General features: G+C 45.4%; 2 protein-coding genes and 1 long non-coding RNA gene across 3 annotated transcripts in view; 1 reads left to right on the forward strand and 2 right to left on the reverse strand.

The window, feature by feature from the left end:
• The first annotated feature begins 754 nt into the window (after positions 1-754).
• LOC146519382 (uncharacterized) lies at positions 755-6,911 on the forward strand. Its single transcript, XM_085156543.1, has 2 exons — positions 755-1,283; positions 2,264-6,911. Exons 1-2 carry the CDS (start codon positions 1,091-1,093, stop codon positions 3,310-3,312), a joined length of 1,242 nt encoding a protein of 413 aa, XP_085012669.1. The 5' UTR covers positions 755-1,090; the 3' UTR covers positions 3,313-6,911.
• Positions 4,809-8,287, reverse strand: LOC146519383 (uncharacterized). The gene is made up of 2 exons (XR_014873669.1): positions 6,136-8,287; positions 4,809-6,036 (listed from the first exon to the last, which is right to left on the reverse strand). It is a non-coding gene; the product is annotated as an uncharacterized LOC146519383 (long non-coding RNA).
• Positions 8,288-8,363: 76 nt separating this feature from the next.
• The window catches only part of doc2a (double C2-like domains, alpha), a 66,367-nt gene continuing 55,487 nt past the window's right edge, over positions 8,364-19,243 (reverse strand). Inside the window, exons 8-11 of the mRNA XM_085156540.1 lie at positions 17,524-17,729; positions 15,520-15,601; positions 12,783-12,879; positions 8,364-12,430 (exon numbers count right to left, since the gene is read on the reverse strand). Of these exons, the coding sequence (XP_085012666.1) occupies positions 12,294-12,430; positions 12,783-12,879; positions 15,520-15,601; positions 17,524-17,729 (522 nt within the window). The 3' untranslated portion in view covers positions 8,364-12,293. The remainder of the gene's footprint in view (positions 12,431-12,782; positions 12,880-15,519; positions 15,602-17,523; positions 17,730-19,243) is intronic.

The raw sequence follows: 19,243 nt of genomic DNA on the forward strand, positions 1-19,243 counted from the left end.
AACCGAACTCTGACCCATATTTAGCAGAATCTGTGACATTGGCCCCAAATTACAACCTGAAATCAACCCTGTGAGGAAGATTTCTATTGGTCAAGACAAGCACCACGAAATCTGCTCAACTCAACGACGCCTCGTACAACCTCGACTGTGAAAAAGTTAGGATGATATATCAAATATAAATAAAGCTGCACAAAACACAAAAAATGATGATGTCAGCGGCACAGGTGTGTGTTTCCTCTCTAACATTAGTCTGTGATGTCTGTGAGCCGAGGACAGCAGCTGGTCTGTTGGAGGATACTTTTCTTACCTTTTACTGCTTCAGTTTCAGCTTTTTTGAGACGTGTTTCTGCCATCAAATTAAAAATGAGCTCATATTAAACATTTGATATATTTCTGTGTTTTTATTGTGATAAAAAAAAGCTTATGAGATTTGTATTTTCTTTCTTTAAATAATTTCCCAGGTTTTTGACTCTTACTTTGAAATAAGACCCTTATACTGAGAATCATGTGTGTTTCCTGCCCTCCAGTGGTCACAGTGTGAAACTGCATTTACAAACGTGTTACAGGTGCTCAGTCTGACACACACTTTCCTGGCAGTTCTTTCAAAATAAGAGGGGAACCAGTCCCATAGACTCCCATGTTAAATCCTTACAGCAGTAATAAACATGTTTACAGCCGGATACACAAACTTCCCGTCTCTGTGGATCCTTTCCCCGTCATAACAGCTGTTTTTATAACTCACCCTCTAAAGTTTGCATTACTAGGGGCGTGGCCTCTTTGACCGACAGGTGGAAGTTAATACAGGCGGCTGTAGCTGCTAGCTTTCTGCTAGCGTCACCTGAGCTGGACCCCTGGACCGTGTTTGTGCTGTTGGAGCATCTTTCACGACATCATCAGATATGTCACATCTCTGCTATGAGGTTACTATAGCAACAGGCCGTCCAACAAGGCTGAGCTCCAGTTTCAGTGATGGCGGACAGAGACTGATGACCACGCTTTAATTTTGAAAGACCGGAGCTGAGCAAGAGCGTTTCCTGTCGGGTTTGTTGTTTCCGGTGTGGATGCAGCTGTTGGAGGTCCCAGCATCAAAATGACCAAGCTGCAGCTGCTGAACGCTTACCTGACGGAGCGGCTGACGGTGGTGGTGAAGGAGATCCTGGACGTGGTGGAGGACACGGTGGCCGAGTACCGGGAGGAGACTGCCAGAGCCAAGCGGGAGAACGAGAGCCTGCGGAGGCAGCTGCGGGACATCCTGCTCCTGGAGGCCGGGACCGAGTGGCTGAGTAAGGGCCGAACTAGCCGGCTAGCTCCGCGAGAGAACGCGCATTCAGAACTGCGATGAAAATCCGCCCGTTTAATAGAAATCCGCCGTTTTAACGTTAAATTCAGGCTTAACTGCAGATTTTCACGGTTTCGTGTGTTGTTAAGGACGGATTTGTGTGTTCGGCATCATTCAAACCGTCTGATTTTACCGACATTTATACGATAGATGTGACTTTGTCATTTTTCGTGTCAGTTCCTTTTTGCCTTCGAGCCTGATGAGAGTCACCTGATGTAGGTAGTCCTTTCACTTTTATTCACGCGGTGTTTTCATTTAAAGTTTATTTACACATCTCATTTACCCCATTAAAAATAAAGGGGGGACACAGCCGAGCATTAAATTGGCAGACTGTCACATTGACTTTGGTGTGAGGAGCTTTGCGTGAGGTGTCAGTTGGGGAGAGCTGACTTTCAGGAAGTTTGAAGGACTTTCGGTCATTCGGGGGAATTCCGTACATATTTACGGTACAGCACGTTGAACTGTAAAAAAACACATTTGCATAGAAACCAGACGGTGAGAGCAAAGGAGTTGTTTATGTTCGGTAACCTATGAAAATATGTCAACCTCTAAAATAATGAGGATAACTGGCTGACGCCTGGTGGCACTACTGCTTAACATGGACCTGTTCTGCTTTGTTTTATCTCCTGTTTTAAATATTGAGGTCAGTATAAGTACATGTGTCCCTGTGAGCTAAAAAATAAATAAATAAATAAAATGGCTCCACCCACCTCCTGTTTATGAAGAGCAGCCAATCTGAAGACAGCTGGCTTAGAGGACAAGCGGCTGTCACTATTCAGGAGTGACAGTGTAACACAAAGGGAGCTTATTTTGAAATGTAAATCATGCAAAGCTTTTCTTGGGGCCCAAAAACAAGTGTGAACTCTGGAGCTGCAGGTGTGAGTCGAATGTTTCTGCTGACGTGCTGGACTTTCTGTGTTTCAGAGTCCACCAGGTCCAGTCTTGGTTTGGCGGCTCCCGACCAGCCTGGTGAGCCCGACCGGAGGCCTCGCTCCGAAGAGCCGGACTCTCGCCCGAACCCACCCAGACCGCTGTTGCCTAACGTGGACAAGCCCCCCCATGAGCAGGTGGTGTCTGTGCAGCTGCTGGCGGTCCACAGTGACTCCTCTCCGGGGCCGGTGCACCTGCCTGTGGACAAGAAGCTCTTGGAGCTGCGGGACGTGGCACCAAAGCCTGACCGTCTACAGGAAGCGTTTGGGAAAACTTCGCCTGTCACCTCGCACTCCTCCCTAAACCCTCCCACTGTCTCCGTCCCCAAAATTCACATTGAAGTTCCTGCAGTGCTCAGGGAGGAGCCCCGGGCTCCGCCCCCCACGCTCATCAAAGCCGAACCAGAGGAGTACAGCGTGAGCAAGCCCAAAGGTCGCACGGACTCCGTGACCGAGGCCGCAAACGGTGCCGCCGAAGAGTTCTGGAGCAGGGCGGAGGCGGAGAGGACGGTGGTGGTGGTGCGCGCTGAGAGGCAGGAAGCTGAGCGGAGCAGGAAGTCCTCTCAGGAGAAGCCGGCAGCCGGAGACGGCGCAGCCTCCGCTTTCATCCCCGAACTTGTCCATCGCTGCCCGCGCTGCGGTGAGGCCTTCGGACAGGCCGCCAGCCTCCGCCTCCACCTGGAGCAGAAGAGGAAGACCTACGCCTGCGACTGGTGCTGCAAGTCGTTCGCGCAGTCGGCGGACCTACGGCGTCACCTGCGCACGCACACAGGGGAGCGGCCGCACCGCTGCACCTTCTGCTCCAAGAGCTTCAGCCAGAGAGGAAACCTGCGGCGGCACCTGCGCATCCACACGGGCGAGCGGCCGTACAGCTGCCCGTTCTGCTGCCGCACCTTCAGCGACGGCGACACCATGAAGAAGCACAAGCGCACGCACTCGGGAGAGAAACCATACCGCTGCGCGCAGTGCGCCAAGACCTTCACCAGCGCCAGCGGCCTGCAGATTCACATGAAGAAGGACATGTGCTTTGTGGCTAACGCCTGATTGGGCGCTTCGGGAATGGGCGCCGTTAAGATAGAGCGGAATGATCAGGCAGAAATGCTCAGACACAGCAGCCAATCAGAGTCATCGAATGAAAGCTGGATGTATGACCGATGACGTCACTTTGCAGGGATGCACCGGTCTGATGTTTCAGACGGCTTTCAGGTGTTCTGTGATAGGCCTGTGCGATATGACCAGAATCTCATATCCTGATATAAAACATCTATCGTCCGATAACGATATAAATCACAAAAATGTAACATTTCCTGTAAATTCTGTGAATCTCGGGCAGCTCGACTTGTGTGAAGTGTTTCCAGCTGCGCGTCATGTAGCTGAGTCGAGTGTTTTAACCGATGCATGAAACGATACATTTTTAGACATAAGTTGTAACGGCGCCGTTTTCTTTGTGTATTTATTACACGGCGTGTTGCGGGGAAAAGCCTGTTCTAACGTTTGAGTCTAAGGTTTACTTTTTAGCACCTGGCGTCTTTTTTACTTCTCATCCGTAAATAATCTGCTCTTTCACCTGATTCAGTTTATTTTGTCTCAACAGGATCTTGAGCTTTATTGTGAAAGGTTTATGTGGAACATAAACAAGCGGACACGCGACAGTTGTTGCTAACGACAACGCATAAAAACAGGCGCTTGTTCGTCCGTAGTGTGGTTATATTAAATATAAGAGAAAGAGAGAACTTTAAGAAATTAATAATAACTACAGTGACATCAGAACGATGAACAAATATTGCCGTAAACAGTTTATTTTGCGACACCACGAAACAAACGATAGCGTAAAATGAAACGATAGACGTTTTTATATCGTTATATCGAACAGCCCTATTCTGTGTTTACTCTCGTTAGCAGCAGGTGAGCTGGCGCAGCAGCACGCTAACAGTGTGAACGATGGGCCCGTTATGTATTTATGTCACTCGGTGAGATTAAAAATCACTTTTATTGCGCGCGAGTGACGGACCTGCCAGCAGAGGGCGCTTTAACCCCTTATCAGCCAGTTTCATAACCTGAAACAGTTCCTGTCCTGTAACAACGGCCCGTGTTTTAGATTTTACCTTCGGCTTTTATTCAGATTATGTTCTGGCATCATGAAGCTCACTCAGACATTTTAGGACTTTCCAGAACTTTAAGTAAATCTATTTAAAGCGTTGGCAGCGATGAGCTGTCTTTGTGCTCGATCAGTTTCTGGGACAAATCCTGGCTGATGGAGATTTTTCCTGGATCGTTGAGGTTTGTGGGCTTCTGCTTTTTAAACACTGAGCACAGATCCCGGATCAGAGCGACTGGCGGTTGGAAGAATCCGGTCTTTAAAAAATAAAAGCTCACAAAGCAGAAACCGTAGAATTAGACTCGGAACACCTGAAGCCAGTTTGTCGTCGGATCGGTGCGTCCCTGCTGCCGTCAGCAGATTTACGGATTCATGTGAACAACAGAAAACTGGCGAAGCTGTCGGTCAGACAGCGGCTGACCAATCAGAGCAGAGGATGTGACTGAGCTGCAGCTGTGAGTCTGTAGGTGTGATCAGAGCGAGCTGCAGCAGGAACTGAAAGTGAGACGCCGACGTGTGAAGACGTGGGCGAGCGACGGGAAACTGCAGAGGATGAAGAGCACGCTCCTCCTCGTCCTCCCGTCTTTGACACGGCGTCTCTCTAACAGGACTTGGCGGCGTTTGAAGGCAGCTACGTGGACATCGTTATTTATCTATTTATTTTCCTCGCGGGTCACTTCCTGCGTGGCGCTTTGTTTCTTCTGTTTCCATCACAAATATACCCGTCTGTTATCACAACTGTCTGCTTACTTTGCACTTCCTGAAACACCTCACTGAGCTGCCAGTTTGTTAGGTACGCCTCTACCTTAACGCTGTCGGGGAGGGCAGCCTATCAGGGCTCACCGCCGACACTGTGCCAGCATGGAAGCTGCTTAAGAGTCCTGAAGGGATGTGAAAGGAAAATAGTCTTTAAACTCACGAATGAGGCTGTTTGTGGACAGGAAGTTGACAGGTAGAGGTCGTGGTGCTCGGGTGGTTAAATGTGGCTGTTAATAAACGAGGTAAAAAGACACACGTGGACCCTGACTCTGAAAACAAAGTTTTATTTTGACTCAGTGAGGCTAAAAAAGTCGAAACAAAACAACCTGATGAGGTTACAGGTAATATCAGGACATCACACGGTGTGCAGAGCACAGATGTGCCACCAGAGGGCAGTATATGCTGATGGGCAGGTAACCATGATGTTTAGTAAAGTAAGACACAGACGAGCATAGATCCGTGACATCACACTGCGAATGAAGTGTTTTCTCCATCTTAGTGTTTTGGAAGTGGGCGGGGCTGTCTGTGATTGACAGGTCTCCGCCCCTGGTTTATTATTCAGACGTTCACTGAGCTCCGATCAGCTGAGCTCATTTTCTCAGGTCAAGTCTCTCAAATCAGCGATCCTGGTAAAACTCCTGAGACCCACCTGAGCTCTTCAAATGTAAAAGTAATATATAAAAGTTTAAAAAACTGCCTCCACCTGTGAGACTCTGTTAAACTATCAGATCTGACCGATTTCAGGACGCAGCTTTTAACTCTGAGAGGAAAGTAACTGAGTTCATGACAAATACGATGTAGGTCAGCGAGTACAAACAGCTGCTCTTTATTCAAACATTTCGTTCCACAATCTGTGAAAGTGTGCGTGCTCCTTGTTTCCTCAGTTATTCCCAACAGGACGAACGGAAAGGCTGATGAAAAACAGGAAATACAAGCGAGTGAATTTTTATCTGAATTATGCTGAAGCTGCCTGATAATGATCAGAGCTAGCACCTGCACAGCACACTCACCTGTCCACCGTGTTTACCTGCAGCTCACAGGAACCAGGAGTTCCTGTCTGCACCAGGTCGGCCATCACATCGTACAGTCTATTTATTAAGGTTTCAGTGTTTCTGCTGAAACCGCCGTCAGCGCGTCGGCTCATCAGAGCGTCGGCTCGTCAGAGCATCGGCTCGTCAGAGCATCGGCTCGTCAGCGCGTCGGCTCATCAGCGCAATGTACAGAGGCTGAGAAGTCCTGAAGTCCCGCCTCTCAGGAGACTCTCTGTTGAGGCCTAACCTGCGCTGAAGACGGTCGCGTTCAAGACCAGGCATCAACAAAATCACCTACTGACCAATCAGATCGCTCCGAGTGCAGGTGTGAAAGCTGTTTTGTTGGTCCAAAAGCATCAATAACATCAAACGCAGCATCTGTTTGTCGACGTCACGTTAAACATGTGAGCAGATCTGTGTCGGTTCACTGAGCTGAGAAACTTAGAGCCATCTGTTTGATACCAGCTCCTCCTCCTCAGAGGAAGAGCTTCCCAGAACTAGAACTTGCTCTTCCTGGACTTCCTGGTTCCTGATGTTGAAACCCTTTCAGATTCTTCTCTCAGAGTTGAAGCTGCTTCCTGCAGCATCGATACAGACGCCACATTAAACACAGTCCAGGTGTGTTGCTGTGCTTACCTGATGAGAGCTCTGCTGCGTTCAGGGCCCGTGGTAAATCTTCAGCCCTGTGTCAGATACAGATGAGGTGTTCACTGTAAATTGGACGTTTTGTTACTTTGAGTTTAGAATTTTAAGTTTGGCTTCCAGTGATGTAATTGAGATAAATTATTGATATATTATTGTCATATTCTCTGTCCTGTGGCAGCTCTCGTTCGGTTCATGGATTCATTTCTTTTAGTTTTGTCGGCTGAATTATGAGTAAAGTTCATAAATACACAATTTTTCCAGATTCTTTGATAAACATGAGTTTTGCTGTAAGAAAGCAGCCCTGCTTCAGCAGCTAATGTGAGTCAGAAAGCTAAATCACAATTACATCTCTATAAAAATATGAGCTTGTAAAAGCCAGTATTAAGCTTGAAAAAAGAGTTTGTGGAGCTTTGAGGTGAGTTTGTGTTGCGTTTGCAGGTTCTTCACATTTATAAGTGTGGTTTCATTCATCCTGCTGCGAGGATGAACTCGGCTGACAGACGGCAGCGTTCGAGCTGCTGTTGCGCTTTCAGGCAGCAGGGGGCGGCGTGGCGCCAGCCGGGACCATCCCGGCGTAAGAACAGATCCACACTCACTCTCCGGTCTGCATTGCATTCCAAATTTATTGTTGCATCGTACATACAACACCTGATAGAAATGTAAGAACACCTGTAAAGCACGAGCTTAGTGTGTAAACAACGACATCGTATAGAAAGCCACACTCGTACATTCAGTCGTGCATAAAAGAAGACCAACAACAGCGTAAACAGGAGAGTCTGGAACACGAGCGTCCCTGAAGGTCTCACTTCCATTAGAAAACAGGCAGGCGGAGTATAGAGATACAAAGAAGTATATCAACATATTGCATCATGCAACAACGAGGAAGAACCACTTGTACTGATATATCGTCATCATCAGTCGACGGGATGCATTTTGTTTGTCACAGTCTTACTGGAGAGTGCAATAGAAGTGTGATGCGTGCGTTATGACTCATCAGAGAAGGAAACTGATTTGATCCCACACAGTTTTCGTGTTGAGCCTGCTCTGGTTAGCGTCTTTAAACGATGTCAGGCACTCTGGTTTCTCCCCCTCACAGCTGGAGCTGCAGCGTTAAAGGGGACCTATTATTGTCACATTACACTCAGCTTTACATTTTTATTCTAGAGTAGCTTTGCATGATTCACAGTTTTTAAAAATTGTCTTTGTCAGAAACAAGCTACTGTCTCGTTAAGGTCTCCCTCCCTAAAAGCCCACTTTCTCCTGATTGGCCTCTTTCTGGAAGCATCCAGAGCTTCTGAGCTAATGATTGAGGATAACATGGTGTGTATTTGAGACTGTCGATCACATTCTCCGATAAGCTGACCTCGTTTTAAAAGCAGCGCCGTGTAGCTACATTGTAGCTACCAAATGTAGCTACATTGTAGCTACCAAATATAGCTACAATGTAGCTACCAAATGTAGCTACAATGTAGCTACCAAATGTAGCTACCAAATGTAGCTACAAAATGTAGCTACCAAATGTAGCTACAAAATGTAGCTACCAAATGTAGCTACCAAATGTAGCTACCAAATGTAGCTACCAAATGTAGCTACATGTAGCTGGACGCGGGCCCGTCTATTCCAGCTCGTTTCGCTCATTCAATAACGTTATTTGCTGTATCTGTCGTCTTGGTTGGAAAGTTGTTCCAAAAAATGAAAGTTGTGCTAATATCGGAGACATCAACGTCTGCTTCACTCGCTTCTTGAACTTTGAGGAGATAATTCACTGTCATAGGCCTGAACCTCATGCTCTAAAGTCTATTTCTGATCCCAGCTAGCTAACCGATCGGCTTCAGGTCAAGAGCTGTGTCCCAAAACGTGGCTGCTTCCTGCTGAGGCCGCATTTGTAGACCAATTACATCACAGCGACGCAACGAAGGCTTTCCAAATTCGTAGACTCCTTTAAATGCGGCCGACAAATGAGTCCTTCATTTCCCCAGATTTGAAGGATGGGTCGGGTGTGTCCTTCGTGGCCCACCATATCCCAGAATTCATAGCGCGGCCCAGCCAAACTCCAGTTTCCAACAATGGCGGCAGCTAGTTAGTTTTAAAATTACTCTTATTAATCTTTCTGGGTCACAAAATAAACTTTTAACATATTTTCAGGCGAGAAAGTAGCTGTGTAAACATCAAATATCTGCTCGTTTTATCAAGATATTGCATATTTGCAAAAGTGCTACGACGTTTTCAGAGACGTCTGTTACCCACCAGCTCGATCACTGACCAGGAGCTCGAGGGTCACTGGAGCCGACGAGAGCAGCGAACTCCCGGCTTCATCGTTTTCAGACCCCCTGTGATCTTTTGTTACTCAGGATAAACATATATAAGTCACTCGGACAACCTAAAAATGTTGTTTGGCTTTTTCAGTGTTTGATTTGTTCGTGAGTAAATCGGTTTGGCTGAGATTAAAGTTATTAGATTAGATAAAATAAAACTTTATTAATCCATCGGGTGGGTTCCTCCTTGTTTTCCACACAGCTGAATAAACATCAAACAGAAAACTGATTAAACAGAAGTGTGAGACGGTCGAGAGTTTCCTCCAGTGTCCTGTTATATTTTAGACAGCAAGGAGCAGACGGCGAGTTTATTAAACTCCACCGAGACAGCGGTGACGCAGATCTGAAGGCTCGACCGTCACATTTCACAGCTGCTCACTTCCGGCCTTCGAAGGACCCGGCCCACGTAGACCGCGAAGGCCGGGCCCACCGAAGGATGCAGCCTAGGTTTTGGGACACAGCTCAGTTTTTATCAACAGGATTAACAAAGATGATGTCAGAGTTTCTGCCTTTTTTCTTCTTCCAAAGCAAAACAATCGATCCGATTCTTTCAGCGAAGACAGAACATGTACGTGTCTGCTTCATTCAATGCTTTAATAAGAGTCCACTTCACATGTGCAGACTCGTAATGCTGCACCGTGTTTGTTCCTCTTTCTTTTTGTTAGAAAGTCCAAGAACACTTGTTGTGTTTGCATCTCCGGCATCAGCACAACGTTCATTCTGGAACAAGTCTCTACGTAGATAAAAGATGGTCGGCTGTCTGTTAGTCAAGATGAAAACATCTGGGGGGCAGGTGGCGAGCCTCGACGCCCCGTCAGTGAAGGCACTGGACTATCAGCTCGACAGCATCCGGAGCAGGTTAAAGAACAGCTGAGGTCTGAGTCAACCTTCATTTGCTTTGGGAGTTTCAGAGAAAGGTCTGCAGTCCAACGTGACCCAGTTTAAACACAGATGAGCTGTTTCTGCAGAACTAAGCTGATAAACACAACTTCCTGTCACAGAGGGAGAAGCATCCTAACATCTCAGGACCAATAATTAATAACCAATAATTAACTGGTCCTGGTTTAAAGATTAATCCTTTATTTAACCAACTATCCAGCAGTCCCAGTGACATGTAAGCGTCCACGGGACTAATCACTCGTGAGTGCAGAGTAATCGAGGGCGTCCATGTCTGCACAGCGACGTGACCCTGCATTCTTTGTCATGGCCACAGAAAAGGACCCTCGCCTCCCTTCCTGCTGAGCTTATGTGTCAGTCATTAGTTTCAGGTAAAGTTAAATAAAACAATAAACTTATTTTTAACGTATCTGTATAAATGTGAGAGAATAAAACTGCAATAGATCCCCTTTAAGCCTGCTGGTCACTGTGTGGATGGAGTCCTCGCTGACGCACATGCTGGAGTCACCACAGAGTTATACATAGGAACATAAACTTTTACCAGAGATTATTTTAAAATGCAGTTAGGATGATATTTGCACGGTGCTCCGCAAAATAAAGCTTTCCATCCAAACTCCATCAAAAGTGTTTCTGGCCCCAAACCACAGCTACAGAAAGGAAACCCCCCGTCAAGTCTTTTCCCAACAACACACCACATGAAAACACTACCCACTGATTCAAACAGGTCTCATTACACAGACGTGATGTTACACTGGAGTCGTAACTGAACTGAAGTTACATTCGTCATCATTTTCAACCAAAACAAACCAAACGATCCACGACAGCGAACAGAAACCCCGCGTCCTCCGTGTGAGGCTCCCTGAACCCACGAGTTAAAACACCACCAACTGTAAGACTGAACACCAGCAAACGTAAAGCTTCACGTCGTCCATATTTTGATACGTTTCATCTTTAAATGGGTTCAGCTTCCTCTCCACACGTTACTCCATCGAGCTGAAATATTATCAAAGCGCCGACTGTCACATAAGACAGTTCAGACACGTTATGGATGCTTGGTCGGGTAAAACTGAAATGAAATTTGGACTTTTTGTGCAGCAGTTAAAAATCATTCAGAGCGCCCCCTGCTGTCAAATGGGATTAACAGGAAGTGGATCAGCTCAGCTGTTGTTTGCTACAAGTCCATTAGCTTTTTAGCCAGCTAACGTTAGCGCTCAGTTAGCTTTAGTGCAACACAAGACACGTCCATGCATGTTTCTCACAGTCTGGATTATACGTACATGTAAACACAGCATGCTGTGTAAGTACTGCAGGACTGAGCTGTGCTCGAGCAGCAACAGTTCAGTGTAAACAGAGATTTTCTGACTGCTTGACTTTCTCGTTTTTACTTTTTAAAAGAGCACCAGACACGTAATGCACAGGAAAATAACATGCAAACCCATTTGAGTCTTAAAGTCCACACATGTTCTCTTTGATGAGTTCCTATGAGAGAGGGCAGAAATCACAACTAAGGGGCTCGGCAGAGGAGCGAGATCATGAGAGGAAACATGGCAAATTTACAAGAGAAAAGATAAAATTACTAAAGAAAAACAGCAAAAAATATGAGAAAAAATGTATATTTACTAGAATTTAAACTTCTCCAAAAAAAGGAAAATTCAAGAGGAAACAAAAAATTTATGAATAAGAATGAAAAAAGTCTTTTGATGTGAAAATATAAAAAAACCAAACAAAGTAAAAAGAAACAAATTTTATGAAAAATGGGCAGATTTACAAAACAATTAAGTAAAGTTTAAAACAAGGTTCATGAAAAGCTGCCAAAACATGTCAAAGATAATATTAATGTTTACAAAATGTTAATTTTTGTGGCAAATTTGCAACTTTTCTCAAAACTTGTGAGGTTTTTGTTTTAGTTTAATTGTAACGCCTCTTCCAGCCTTAGTTTCTGTAAATGTTGTTGCCGTATGGCGTCATCGGAGAGCTCCGCCCTTCACGAGTCGGGAGATTGACCCTGTTTTTGTGACCTGATGCTGAGTGCAGGTGTGACCTGATGCTGGACCCAACGGCCTCTTTGCTCCCGATGACTTACAGATCAATGATGAAGGCACGCCACCATGCTGCTCCGGCCTCGCCCTGCTCTCATGGCGGCTCACATTATAATACACTCGTCCATTAAGTTACCGCTGTTTCCTGTGCTGAAGTCGCTCACGTCTGTGCCGTAAAAACCCCGAGAATCTGTGAACATCGACAGCGACTGTCTGCATGCATGGGCGCCGCTGCTCGGGGTTAGTCGTGGCTGAGGGTTCGCGGCAGCTCGTTGGTCAGGATGTGCCACCGCTCCACCCTTTGGCCCTTGTTCTTCAGGCAGTCGGTCCAGTGACGGAGGGCGTCGCCCTGGGACTTGGAGCTCAGACAGACGCCACCTGCACAACAGGAAGGAAGCACAGGAAGACTTCCTGCAGTTAGCGTAACAGTCGCGCCTCAGGTGTCCTCTGTTTGAGGACAAACATGAGAAAACTAACAGAGTAGGAACTGTTTATGGAAATACAGGAAGAGAATGAAGTCAGTAATCCAGATGGTAATTGTGATAAATATGCAGTGATAAGCTTAAACACACTGATCTCAGCATGTGTTCCACTCATGAATATTTACAGCAGTTTGTCACAGCTGAGCCAGACGATGTTAAACTGAGACTCCACACAAGTACAAAACACTTTCTGACAACTTCCCCAGAAGCTGCAGGTGCAGGCGAGTCGTGGACGATCGGTCGCTCACCTATGAAGTCGTTGGAGCGGCCCAGGTCGTAGTCCCACACCGTGACCTCCAGAGTCTTGTTGGCCAGCTCTGACGGGGAGATCTCATAGAAGAACTCCTGCAGTGAACAGAAACAGAGATGCAGGGATGGAGAGCATACGGGAGAGGTGGTGCTCAACGCTGGGTGGACCTGCAGCTCAGATGAGGCAACCAGACCCTCCAACCCCATCAGGAAGCTAAAATTCACTGATTGGTCAGATCCACCGATCCTAATGTTACAGATGCTCCTCGCTCTGATCGAGAACTCTGCGGACGTGAAGGTGTTCTCTGCCCTCCATGGATCGTAGAGGTGGGAATCACCATACATCCCACGATACGATATTATTGCAATTTTTTGACCCTTTAAAGCCAGTCAGAGCTGCACGCTCCGTTTTGCGTAACTATTTTTAAATCCCGGTAGCTCTGCAACCACGTGAGCTAGCGCAATAATTTGTTTTGCATATGAAACCGGAGGAGTTGTACTTACATCTTATGCCATCAGCTTGTCCTCGGTCACAGTTTCCTTCCACATATAGTTTTGCAAAAACTGCATAAAAAGCACTTGCAGCAACAAAAACATAATATTCCAGAAACACGCTTTGCCGATCCGATCAGCTGTTCGTAACACTTCCTACGTTGGATAAGACGTCAGTGCAAACTATCGCATGTCCACCATGACCTGCCCGAAACCGGAAGTGACGTCATTTTCGCAGAAATTTAGTTTTTTTTTTTTTTTTACCATCAGGGCCTCATGAGCCTATACTGGTGTTTTTAAAAGTTATCTTTGACTTTATGACTTTCTGTGTGGTTTCTGGGATGCTTAGGACTCATATTGCACTGCTGGAAATAGTTTATTTTGATGCATATGCTGCTTTTTTGCAAATTTGCATCATAATATTTATTTTCGTTTTTCCTGCAGTGTATAAAAATTGGTGTATTTCAAAAATAAAACTATGAAGACACTCAAAATAAATTTCCTGTGGTGGGAAACTATTTGGTGCAACTTTTTTGTATTTACAGTTTTGAGGGATAAGCCTCTTAAATTTCTCTAACTAGAAATATATGTTAAAAAAACAAAAACGATTTTCAATTTTTTTTGTAGTTTATTGCACTTTTTTGCAATTTATGTAATTACTATGCACTTAATGCAGACATATTATTAGAATCTGGACTATAATGGTTGTATTGATGTATAGCAACTTGAAATGCTCCCAAAAATGGTTCCACAGCATGTAAACATATAATATAAGCTCTGGCGGACTTGGTTCTATGGTCGGTCTTAAAGGGTTAAAATATTTTGTGATATTCAGATTCTGTACATAAAGGTAAACTTTATCAATATTCATTTTCTCTCATATCAAAGTCTCACACTCAGTCTTTCTCTCATTTCAGTTTGATTGTTGACAAACTGAACGGTTTGTATTACAGTCTAGTCCAACTTAACTGAATCAACCATCTGGTACAATTATAGCTATTCTGAACTATGCAGTTTATGAAAACTATGCAGCCCCTTCAGCAACTGAAGAATTTGAAAGTAAATTAAAACAAAATATAATTTTACATTAAATAAAAAAGTTTTAAACTTAATTAAAATAAAACATGTCTTAAATTAAAATAAGTAAACTGTCATGTTTATTAAACACATTTGGACAGTGAAGGAATGTCAGGATTCTTGCTCAGAAAAAGGATCAACATGCTCTGAAGTCAGAGCACAAAAACCTTTTTGTAACAAAGTATCGATTTCTGCTGTCCCTGTATCCATACATTATTAGAAACAAAATATCACCATGCTACAAAGTATCCATTTCCCCCACCCCTAATGGATCGGCCTCATGTTCCCAGCAGACCCTACAGTTCCTCAGTCGGATCGAGATCTTGGGAATTCAGAGGCCAAGTCAACACCTCAAACTAGTTTTCCTGTTCTCATCTCTCGGTGTTGAAAAGTCGTCTTTGTGGCGTTGTTCAGACCAGTCTGTCACTCCCACCTTGTCTTTGTCGGCCAGGTGAACCCGGGTACATCTGGAACTTGGTAGAGAGACCTTTGGCTTTGAAGTGCTTCAGGAGGAACTGGAACACAATGCTGCTGGAAAATGATGTTCTTCATCTCTCCCATGACCTGAGCCTGGTTCTGCTGAAGGTTTCTTCCTGTTAAAAGGGAGTTTTTCCTTCCCACTGTCGCCAAGTACTTGCTCACAGGGCTTTGTGTGATTGTTAAAGTTATTGATTCTCTATTATTGCAGGATCTTTACCCTGATTAAAACTGGAATACCCTGATTAATGGGCCATCACCACATGACTGGACTTTAAACACCTAAATCACATTTTCTAAGTTTGTTTTTTGTAATAACTTCACCAAAGTTTTCTCCTCAACAAAATGTTTCCACCAATTGATACTTCAAAGCAACACATTTTACAGTTTCTTCCATAAAATTAGGAAATAGTGAATGTTTTCCATCACCAGCTAGAAAAACTCATTTCAGTGCCAGAGAAGCGCCGTCGGTCTCTCGTCCGCTGATGTGGGAGAAACACGAGTTATTTCCTCTGAGAGGAAAACAACATGCAGGAGATTCATCCTCCAGCGACGGCGTCAGCGAGCCGGACCAGAGATAAATGAAACTTTAACCGCTGAGGTGAATGGAGCGAGCTTGTTAACAGCGCTGCTGTGTGAGGGCGGAGCTCGCTGCCGCTCGGCCGAGGGGAGCAGCTGCGGGGGTCTTACCTCGTTAAACTCGGGGTTCAGGGTCCTTTTCATCACGGCCGTTTTGTGCTTGGATTTCTTCTCTATGTCGGGCTTCAGGTATCTGAAGCAGAAAAGGAGGAGAAACGTCAACATGTGTGTCTGCAGAAACGATTAATATACAGAAACATCTGCAGAGCAGTTTCAGTGGAAACGTCCTGTGAATGCTGAAGGGGATAGTAAATAAAGACTGAATTCAGCTAATTAAACAGATCGTTCAGTTTGGGCTGCTGGTACACACTGGCTGAGTGAATGTTTCCGTTGTGTGTGGTTGCTGTTAATAAGAAATGCATTAATGAGAGAAAACAAAGCGATCTGGAGTCACAGACTGTAAATGAAGCTTAATTAAACGAGTGTGTGGGAGCCCGAGGCGACAGTCGCTCTGCGCAGGACGAACTTCATGCTGCTGTCTGATGAAATCCTGGAAGTCATCGTTACTGAAGCAGCTTTACAGCGCTGACTGCGAAGTGATCAACCCAAACCTGATCACGCCCCGAACTCTTAGAGCAGAAGGTGAAAGGATGCTCTGAGGGGCCGATGAAGGCGAGGAGAAACTGTGAGTGCGAGCAAAGCAAAAGTCGGGATGTGAACCAAACACTTCTCCCTCAAACCTCCCAGCCAGGCCTGGTTGTTCTGGCTGCGTCTCCGTCTGTATTCAGCGAGCGTGCAACAGGAAAAACAAAACAACAAGTGTTGTTCTTCAAAGCGAGCGTCCCTCGAGAGGAAACAAAAGCAGAGGAGAAGCTTTAAGCTCCCATGTTTCCCGCTGACAGAGCCGAGACGCCACTCGCAGCTCTCTCCTTCACGCTAATTATCCTTCCTGCCAGGAAACAGACGGAGCTTTTAAACAATAACTGCTTCCTTGATTTGCAAAAGTTAATAAGATGGCAAAACTCCAGCTTTTGATTGTCTTTTTCAGGCAGAAGTGTCGGGTTAAGTCCTCAGCGAAGGCTGCAGGGAGGAAACCACAGAAAAAAAACAAAGAAATCTTTGTTTCCATTCTGGACCAGCGTGCCGACCAGCACCACTCACCAGTCCTGCTTTTAAACAGTTACTTGGGGAGACCATTATCTGTTTGGTTAATGGACAAAATGCTGAGCTGCTGAAACATTAACACAAAAAGTCACTTCACTGCCCAAACACACCAAAAAATCTCCAAAATATGACGTTTCTTCTTTAAACAAATATATCTGGCTGGAAATGCAAATGTTTAGGTACAAATGAGGAATGAAAAAGCTCTCACTGATTAGAAGTAACCTCTTAGTGCCTAAAAGCAAAACACACTGAACTAAAAAGATATTTTTATTTTGTCTGAATGAAGACCTTTTGTTTCGTTGTACAAAATATATTTATAGAAGAATTCTTTATAATGATCGGCAGCTCAGATCAGTTCAAAAAGACTTTTTCTGGTCTGATTCCTTTGGAGAACTCGGAGCTTTGTCTTCACTCTGATCGCTTAATTCTTCAAAAATGTTTTACTGCTGAAGACAGCATGAACACAGGACTGCAGCGCCCCCTGCAGGTTATGGTTAGGATCTTTTTCCACCTTTGGGACATAAAAACTAACGACCTGCTAACCTGCAGTCCCCTTAGTGTCCAGCAGAGGCAGCCGTGAGTCAGTCCCATAGACTGTTAAAGCTTCACAGCTGAAACTAACAGCCTGATACACTGATTGGTCTAAATCAGACCCACCCACAGCCAATCAACAGCTCCGTTCATGATTTCAAAGGAAAATTAATTTAGTCTTGGACTCACTCACACACACACATTCATTCACACACAAACACACTCACTCACACACACACACACACACAGACACACACACACACTCACACACACACACACACACACACACACACACACACACACAAACACACTCACTCACACACACAAACTCACTCACACACACACACACACACACACTCTCACACACACACACTCACACACACACTCACACACACACTCACACACACGTGGGGCCCTTACATTTTCACGTAGGGGTCGGAGAATCCGTTAACATCCATGGCGGCCAAGTGGGCGCAGCGCTTCACGCCCACACAGAGACCCCCGTTGCGAGGACCTTCACCTCCTCCTTCGACGGCGTTATCCTCCAGACTGACCGGAGGCAGGAACTGCAGGGAGAGCAGAAGACGACCTCGCTCCTCCAGGCTGTGCAGCTGCTCGTTCTCCCACTGCGGACGAGATTACACCGTTATCAGGAAGTCGCGTCAGGTCACGTGACAGCTCAGGTTAGCCTGGGATGGTTTTCAAGAGTGCAGAGGACGACGAAGATGAACTAACTCATCATGAAGCACAGGAAGTCTTTCTGCACTCACAGCCACCTGGTGGCCTTCAGGTAGGAGCAGGGTTTAATTTACGCTTCATTTTAACGTCCATGTTTTATTCCCTTTACCCCAGCGAGCAGTAACGTTCAGGTTAAACAAATGAAAGTTTTAAGGTTGTGCTTTAATTTCTTGTCTTGGGTATAAACGTAATAAATACAAAAGCAACAGATGTGCTACTGGACATGTCGATCAGCAGCAGGTGTTCATCACACCAGCTGCCATTAAACCCCAGAGAAGAAGAAGAGTCTCCCAGCCTGGTTTTCACCAGCATCATGTGGAGGCGGCGTTTTCCCAGCTGATTCTGTCGCAGCGTGAAGCAGGCTCTCAGTGTGATGATGTCACCATCTGACCTGGTTATGTCTTCATAATATAACAAATTATATTTATAATTATATTAATTATTATATTATTATAGTTATTAACTGCAGACCTGTAAGCAAAGAGCTGGAGCTCTTGATTGTTAACATGAGCTCAACACGCCCACACAGTTTTATCAGCATTCATTAAGATGTTTTCGACCTATCGCCTTTGCAGACAGACGCACATCAGCTGATTGCAGAGGTCTATGAGCTGCAGCGTGTGGAGTCACATTAAGCTGCTGGTCTTTCCTGCACAGTCTGAGGAGAAAAACACTGACCCCTCATAAACATATGTACAGTGGGGCAAAAAAGTATTTAGTCAGCCACCGATTGTGCAAGTTCCCCCACTTAAAATGATGACAGAGGTCAGTAATTTGCACCAGAGGTACACTTCAACTGTGAGAGACAGAATGTGAAAAAAAAATCCATGAATTCACATGGTAGGATTTGTAAAGAATTTATTCGTAAATCAGGGTGGAAAATAAGTATTTGGTCACCTCAAACAAGGAAAATCCCTGGCTCTCACAGACCTGTAACGTCTTCTGTAAGAAGCTTTTCTGTCCCCCACTCGTTACCTGTATGAATGGCACCTGTTTGACCTCATCATCTGTATAAAAGACACCTGTCCACAGCCTCAACCAGTCAGACTCCAAACTCCGCCATGGCCAAGACCAAAGAGCTTTCGAAGGACACCAGGAAAAGAATTGTAGACCTGCACCAGACTGGGAAGAGTGAATCTACAATAGGCAAGCAGCTTGGTGTGAAAAAAATCAACTGTGGGAGCAATCATCAGAAAATGGAAGACATACAAGACCACTGATAATCTCCCTCGATCTGGGGCTCCACGCAAGATCTCATCCCGTGGGGTCAAAATGATCATGAGAACGGTGAGCAAAGATCCCAGAACCACACGGGGGGACCTGGTGAATGACCTGCAGAGAGCTGGGACCAAAGTAACAAAGGTCACCATCAGTAACACACTACAACGGCAGGGAATCAAAT

This window comes from Neolamprologus multifasciatus, chromosome 4 (assembly GCF_963576455.1).
Source record: "Neolamprologus multifasciatus chromosome 4, fNeoMul1.2, whole genome shotgun sequence".
NCBI lineage: Eukaryota > Metazoa > Chordata > Actinopteri > Cichliformes > Cichlidae > Neolamprologus > Neolamprologus multifasciatus.

Bases quoted from the DNA above. Each gene is read 5' to 3' on its own strand.
- LOC146519382 (XM_085156543.1), top strand. From the start codon at position 1,091: ATGACCAAGCTGCAGCTGCTGAACGCTTACCTGACGGAGCGGCTGACG. The intron at 1,284-2,263 runs GTAAGGGCCGAA...TCTGTGTTTCAG, and splicing joins GGCCGGGACCGAGTGGCTGA to AGTCCACCAGGTCCAGTCTT.